The sequence below is a fragment of the Diorhabda sublineata genome, chromosome 6 (genome assembly GCF_026230105.1).
Source record: "Diorhabda sublineata isolate icDioSubl1.1 chromosome 6, icDioSubl1.1, whole genome shotgun sequence".
NCBI classification, from domain to species: domain Eukaryota; kingdom Metazoa; phylum Arthropoda; class Insecta; order Coleoptera; family Chrysomelidae; genus Diorhabda; species Diorhabda sublineata.
This window is the reverse complement of record NC_079479.1, coordinates 29,813,888-29,822,290: the sequence shown is the minus strand read 5'-3', so window position 1 is coordinate 29,822,290 and position 8,403 is coordinate 29,813,888. Positions and strand designations below refer to the sequence as shown.

Below are 8,403 nucleotides of genomic sequence, written 5' to 3'. Positions count from 1 at the left end.
AAATTTCTATTTTGATTCCATTCCAATATTGGTTAAAGTTTCAAGCATGCAATCATACATCTGAAAACATATTCTTACTTCTTCGAATACACATTAGAATAAGGTTAACACCAGGTTATCTACTCAGTCGAACTCTGTCTTGTTTCTATTGATAAAATAATATATCAAAACTTGGTTGGTTTGAAAATAAGTAAATATTTCCGATTATCTAAATGTAGCACTTCGTTTGTGCTTATAATATTCATAGTTCAAATGGCTCCTCAACTGTATGGAGATATCAGAAGTCCGTGTGTGAGAGCAGTTCTACTAACTGCTAAGGCACTTAATATTTCACTAGAATACATTCCTATAGATGTCGTCAAAAAAGAACATCTGACGAAAGAATATTTGAAGGTAACATTCTATCAAAAATGAACTTTTTGTTATTGAAATTGATGACCCACGACTAGAGATTATTCATATCGAAATAAAAAATAATATTTCTATCATTTCAATTATTATTTAATATTTTTAATAGGCCTCACATAAGAACAATTATTTTTAAATTTTCTCAATTATATCCGAAAAAAACCTGGTTGTTAAATAGATTTATGTTGATAGATGTCAGTATTTCGAAATTTTAGATAGAATTCATAATAGACAATTCGGCAACTAAATTAGAGATGAAAATATGATCATCAATATTTTTATCATTTGTATAACATAAATATAACGTATCTCCCAATAATTTTCGTACAAAATATTTACCAAATCTATTAGTAATAAGTATCTTCAATGACACTTCTTCAAATTCTTAGACGCACTGTATTTTTTCAATAATTTCATGTTTCTTAAGATTTTTTATATCGTAATAGTATATTTAAACTATAGTATTATTGATTTAAATTTAGAGGATTTGTTGTAGACTACCTATTGTATTATTTTCAACACTGTGTTGACAAAGTGGCACATGAACTTGACAAGTGCACACCAGTATCGAAATTCACGTCAGGTACGCACACAAATGCGAGGTCCATAGTCAGATGGAGACGTAAACGTAGAAGAGCTTGGAACGAACACGTGGACAGGATGGCCAAAGAAAGATTAGCAAAGATCGTACGAGACGGAAACCAGGGACACGACGACCTTAGGAAGACGTCCAAAAAGATGGATGGATTCATGGACATCAACATCTCAAGGATGACAAGTTGGATACTACTGGCCTAAGGCCTACAATACGTTTAAGAAGAAGAAGAAGAAGAAATATGACAAAGATTGGATATTCCTGAAACTAGTATACGACGCACAAAAAAGAATTCAGCCCGAGCAGAAATAGAAGATCCAATTCTCACTCCGTTCTCAGAGAAATGTTTGTAGAAAATATATTTGCTACCACAAAGATGATAGAATAATAGTTCTAGGATGCTAGCGTAAATGCTTCTGGGTGCACTGTTCGAAAAAAATTGGAGAAATTGGATTTTAACGCTTTACGTTCCGCCAGGAAGCTCAAATAAACAACTGCAATGAATGCAAAGCACCTGAAGTGGTCCAAACAATGGCATGACAAAGATCTGGACACTAAGTATTCGATGTATTTTGATCATTTCACTGTATTCTTTGAAGTTGATATTCACGCTCACATATTTTCACGGAAACCTTGACTCTTCTTTTACTTTTCTTGCCAGATTTTCTGCTCTTTGTCGAGTAAAAAATCTTGGTTTTTCACTTTTTGGAAGGTTTAGACATGATGTTTTTTTTACATTCGGTTATATCACGGTAAACGATTCTGGGTAAAATATTTTCGTTTTGAAAAATACAAACTATATGTGAAACAAAATTATAAAAAAAATATAAAAAATTATTCTCAATATAATAGAGACATTGATACAACTAACTTCAAAAAAGACTTGTCTAACCCAAATCAATAAAATAAACAATTTTTTCCACAAATCCATTACGATATTGTATTATAACAAGGAATATTTCATTGCCTTATATTTAAAATGAGATATTTTGGTCATGAGTAACTTTTTATTCTCAGATAAATCCATGTCATACCGTTCCAGCTTTAATAGACAATGGTTTCACTTTATGGGACAGTCACGCAATTATGATATATTTGGCTGAAACATATGGCAATAATAATCCTATATATCCTAAAGACATTAAAAAACAAGCAATAATTAATCAAATGCTACATTTTGAAAATGGTAAAATTTTCTCTATACACGTCTACATAGCTGTAAGTATATTTTAATGAATTTTCAAATCACCAAAGTCTAGGAATTTATCATTATAACTAAGTTCAGTAGCTATCAATTATATCCATGATTACAATTAAAATTGATCCTCTAGCAGTTTCTCTCTTAATCCGTAATGCAAAACACCTTTAGGAGTCAAATAATAATAAATGTGATTGCCACAATAGAAAACGCATCAGTCTTTATATTTTGTAAATTTCCATGAAACTCATCATTTGCCTTCTCCTGTATAAATATCTAAAAGAAGCTTTGACATGATTTCTACAATCAACGAATTTAGAAATTGGACAATAGCTCCATCGAATACAAAAGACAATTAATTTCTAGTGTGGCTGCACAAACCACTGTTTTTTGTTTGAGAATATTGTAGCTTGTGCTACAACTAAATCACTGTCTGATTCTTCTTCACTTTCTTTAGAACACTAATAATACCTCATTGGCCGAATGATACAGTGCACTAATCCACAACACAGCAGTTGAAAGATCTTATTATTATTCTCTGTATTAATTGGGAACAAGTATCGTCTTTTCTTTCAATGGAAATGTAACTATCGTCTGGAAAGCTGTGAATTTTTCCAAAAAAAAAAAAAATTGATATGGACGCTAGTTTTAGGATCGAGAATGGTAAAAAGGTAGTACAAAAAATATAAGTTCTATAACTACTAAAACTGAATATATATACATCAACAAAACAATATACACAAAATTATTCAAGTGTAGAATTAACGTGAGTCACGCGTGCTGAATCTCTAGCATCAACGTAGCTGTTTTCAGAAGTAATCGTTCGAAATCTACTTCCTTCACTGTCCCGAGACTGAGTGAACTTCTGTTCGATCCAAAACGTTCCGCCTGAGTTCGTGAAAGTAAATATATTGATTTTTTATAACACGTGTACCAGACATATCGGAGAGAATTGATCTTATACCAAACTGTTGGGTTATTAGGAAGGTTATAGAAGAAGGTAACCTTGAAATTCCCGGGGTTGAGATTATTGTTTTATCGGTGAAGTTATTCGGGAAAAGTATTTTTAAATGCGAGGGTACATGACGTGGTAGCCACATGAAGTTGAAAAAGGTACACTTTCTATTCATCGATAAAAGGTGAGCTTTTGACATTTATCCTAGTGTCAAATATGCTCCAGCCAACCCTCCTTTCATTCCTCTAGTTTTATTTTCCAGACCAATTTTTATACTTCGAAGATTTTCGTATTTTCTTGAACCTTCCCAATTACAAATCGTACTTCTTAAACTCTCGCATTTTCAACATCTCCCATATTGTTGACAAATTCTTAAAGGTATTCTTTGTAATTTATTTAAGGACCTCCTGTTGCATAGAGGAATAAAAAAAATCCCAGAGGAAGCCGCTACGCGTCAAATACAAGGTTATGAATTCGTTGAAACATTTTTAACGAATTCAAAATTCATAGCAGGATATGAACTCACAATAGCCGACTTCAGTGCTTGGACCTCACTCTCAGATTCCAATTTACTCGTACCAATCGAGAAAAACAAATATCCGAGGATAATAAAATGGGTTGAAACACTGGAGCAACTAGCTTACGGTGATATAAACAAGAAAGGTGTAATGGAATTAGCAAAACTATTCAATACAATTCAATTACGCTCCTTATTGTGAATTATATAAAATATTTGTACACAAACAATTTTTGTTGGTTTATTTATCAGAGTTGTTTCTCATGTATTGACTCTTTGATTAACTATATTTTTGTTTTAACCTCATCCTTATTCACAAATTCTATCGGTAATGAAGTAAATATAATTTGAAAAAAATGGAGTGAAAAATTTTCGTAGGTATAATAGGAGAATAAATCAAGCTTTAATTATTTTATCCTTAACAGTCAGTTTCATATCTACATAAAATAATAATTCTTCAACATGAAACAAAACCAGTGAAAATTCGTAAGAGAATAGAAAGCAGAAATAACGAATGTGTGTTGAGCCGATGCCGTCCGGGTACATTTGTCATTCGAGATGAATCCCATCGCGATTGCCATCCCAACGAAAGTTAAATTTGAATAGCACTCTCAACGAAAGTGGCAAGTGGATGGAAAGTTGAGTTTCATTGAAGATGGAGTATAACAACAAAGAGAGACCATAACGTAAGTAACGTTCGAAGAAAAACGGGCTAACGTTTATTCATACGTTGGAAAAAAAAATGCACAGCAATATTTGATAACCGTAGATATAATATAGAATAGTAACACGAATAAAAATCGCAGCATTCTGGATTTGATAAGAAAAATGATAAACTAGCACTATATTCGTCAGTAAACGTTCCATAAAAGTTACTTTATAAAAAATACTTATAAAAAATATTTTATTTACATATACATATCCTCTTAAGTCAACATGGTCAACAAACCATCCATTATACATCACCTGTACATGTCAACTGCCTTAAAATGCAATAAAACTACTACAAGAGAGATTCACCTACCTGGGAATATCATTTTCCCGAAAAATATCCATGCTGATAGAATTCTCTAGAAGACATATAGTTTCTCACCTCCAATGTTTCTTGATAACACTTCTTCATCTACTGTAAATCAGTGCGAAATCTTCGGTATGACTTTTGATTCTCGACTTAAGTGGAATGACCATATTCGTTTTATGAGTGGCTTCTGTCTGAAGAGGCTGAACATAATTGAAACCTTCAAACCCTCAGCCACGTACAAAGGGGTTCCGATGAAATTTTACTACTGAGATTTCACACATTTTTTATTCGTTCCAAGCTTAACTAGAGTTGCTTTATCTATATGTACGTTCTGAAGTCAAAGACTGACTTATAGAACTTTATACAGTGCTCTCCGCCTCGGCCTTGGTGCCTTCTATTCAAGTCCAGCTGCTAGTGTCAATGTTGAAGCTAATGAGCATGAGTCCACTAGTATTCTTGTAGGGGATGGATTTCTAGAAATTCTGCAGAAAAAATTTTTCGACCTAATTCTCTATACTGAATCCGCTGCCGGCTGCGCAATCACTACAAGCAACGAGTTTCTTCTGCTTGTAGTATTTACACTGGTGAACCATACAGCATCCTTCAGGCTTTCAAATTTATCTCTACTCCACACAAACATATCGCTATGTATACTGACTCTCTTTCAACCAAACCGTCAATTCCATCACACACTGGAATTACTGGAACCGATTCTGCAGATTCCATTCCAAAAATCCTCCATGAATCCTTCTGAAATCCTAGTTCAGATCTGTAGACTCAAAAGCGTCCAAGAATCATGCCGCGATGTATGGAGCATGAGTATCACAGCATTGTACCCACCCATCTACTGCTTACCTGCCCCTAAACTTTTTCAGGACAGAAGCTGTGACAATAAGAAGACTCCGCATCAACTACACGTAACTTACTCACTCCTATTTAATGTCGTCAGATAGTCGTCCTATCTGCCAGAGTTTTCATGTCCCTCTGTTTGTCAAGCACATCCTCACTGATTGTACAGAATACTTTACCGTATACTATTTGTTTGATTTCAAAACTAACCTCAAGAAGGCACTCAACTGCTCTACAAAAATAAAAAAGTCCTGGAGTTATCCAGCTGTTTCAATCTAGTTACAGTGTTGCGTCCCTTATTCCCTCATCTTAACCAAAGAAAATATCACTTTTTTTAATAATTTTTCATTCTCCCCATATCTCCCAGAATTGAGAGAACATATTAAAATGGAAGTGACTTCCCTGACTTTCTCTTTCATATGCTGTTAAAATCTGCGTAAAATTCCATTGCAGCAACCCTTTAAATTTTTCGAAATAATTATTATGCTCTAAATCTACAAAGGAGCCGCCTGCTATTACCCTCTCTGTCACGAATTTTGCAAATGAAGAATGTGTGGAAAGAGTATATAATAATGGACCGCAACATTTTTCACTACAGTCAATATTTCGATATTATGTTATGCTGTCAGAAAAATGAGACTTTGAGTTTTCAGTAACTATATGGAATTGAATGTTAAACCTAGGTAATTTCCCTTGAAGAGATTTGGTTTAATTGATGCGGCTGTCCATTGTTTTGCCAGGCAGCATTATGTATAGATAGAAGAGGTGGCTACACACTTTTTTGATAATTTTTTCAGTACTATCGTTTATTTCATTTGTTGTGCGCCAGCTCGAAGTCAACTACTTGTATTATGATTGGAATTAAATAGTACAAATAATTTATAACCTATGGTAAGATTTATTTTGATGGTTCATGTTAACGCAAAGCTTTTGAATATACCAAGATTAATGATCAATATTAGATTAACCCACGTCAAATTATTTCTGCTTTGGATGATGATGGGCACGTAGTGTAGTCATGCGATTATGATATATCAGACAGGAAAACATGGGTTCGATATTCCGCTGTACCTAATATTTATTAAAAAAAGGTACAGCAATAGATCAAATATTATTTTTTGGATGTGGTTATATGTTTACGCTCTACAGGTTTATAATAGTGAAAAAAAAATTGTGATATTCATGTAAATATTTTGTGAAACTATCACGGGATCAAATAGAAATTCGAAACAATCCTAATAACTGAAAATATATATAGGGTATTGAGGTTATTCAATAGTTACCGAATATTTATACTTCTAATTAACTCAAATGAAAAAAAAAACTTGTCTCCAATATTTTAATACGCTTAATAGAAATCGATATGTTACGTTCCAAGCCCGATCTTGTACGGAGTCGAGCTTCGTACAATGAATTTGTACGAAGTCCGATCTGTACAAGCCATTTTGTATGAAGCCGAGATTGGCGGACTTCGGACAGAGATGATTGTACGAAGTCGACTCTGCACAACGCTGGTTGTATGGAGTCGGAGCATCGATACTCACTCGGTAATGAGCGCGCTATTAAGATGTTAGTAAACACAAACGTAGTTATTGTGATTGAAAGTATGTTCTCCGGCTAGTTGGCTACCATCTATTGTTAGGTTAGGTTAGGTTAGGTTGCGTGTACTACTTCGGAATTCATCGTTTGATTTAGGCAGTTTACTGAAGATCATAAAAGTTCCCATGATGAAGACTGCAGTGGACAATTGATGATCAACTTATTGAGATTGTGCAGCAGTGCGTATTGGAGAATCGCTACTTCACGATTACTAAACTAAGCATCTTTTTTTACTGATTATTGTGAACCTTGATTGCCGTTAAGTTTTTCAAAGAATTACGTGTCAGATGACCTGAAATTCCAATACAAAATTCTACACTTAGAGGCAGCACTTACTTTTTAGTACTCTAATTACTCGTCTGGGGCAACAATAATATTTGGATTTACTGCAGACCAATCAGCATTCAATGCAATGGCGATATAGTGGTTCTTCATTCAGAAGAGCAACCATGCGCTGTCTCTACTGAATTTTATGTGCACGTGTGACTTATAGGACATTCTGCTTATTGATTTCCTTCTGTGTGATGAAATAGTGAACGCTAACCGTTAGTGTGGAGCAATTTGAAAGCTGTGATTCAAAACAAGATGCAAGGAATGGTGACTGCTGGTGTCATGCTTCTCAATGACAATGCTTATATAAATACGAGTCATCACACAGTTGTTGTTTTAATCGATTTTGACTGAAAGCTCTTTTTGTCCATTAGATTTCCAGCTCTTATTTTGGTTACAGCGATTTTCATGTTTTCTCAAGAAATTGGTATCCTCCGGTAAGCGTTTTGGTAACAAAAAGAGGTTCAGAATTCTGTTGCACGTAAATTTCATTCACAGGAGTTATAATTTTGCGATAGCTGGCAACAAAAATTTATCTTAGGATAAATATGTTGAAAAATAACTGAAATATTGCTGTACTCGCTGCTTAAATATGTTTCTGGAGGTGTGAGGTCTTTTTTTTACTGGGTGTGACTCGTATTATGAAATGACAGAGATGTGAAATAGAACATAAAACATAAAATAGAACAAAAAAAGTGCATTGCAAGCTGCACAGGTGGTATTTAAGGTAGGTGGGAGGTTGATATAAAGGAAATTAAATCACTCATGGAATTCATGCAGCAAAGATAGTTAAGTTGGTGGGCTCATTCACAAAAAATGATACAAGATCAGTGAAAACGTATAGAAATCAAAATTAAACAAAAACAATGAAGAGGGAAGACCTATAACAACTTGTGACCAAGTAATTGGTACTATACATTGTGGTTCTTTC

The 8,403-nt window shown here is 33.9% G+C and overlaps 1 protein-coding gene across 1 annotated transcript; it reads left to right on the top strand.

The window, feature by feature from the left end:
* Window positions 1-220: 220 nt before the first annotated feature.
* LOC130445166 (glutathione S-transferase 1-1-like) lies at window positions 221-4,034 on the top strand. The gene is made up of 3 exons (XM_056780694.1): window positions 221-393; window positions 2,021-2,221; window positions 3,558-4,034. The coding sequence occupies exons 1-3, from the start codon at window positions 253-255 to the stop codon at window positions 3,873-3,875; spliced, it is 660 nt and encodes a 219-aa protein (XP_056636672.1). The 5' UTR covers window positions 221-252; the 3' UTR covers window positions 3,876-4,034.
* The last annotated feature ends 4,369 nt before the right edge of the window (window positions 4,035-8,403 follow it).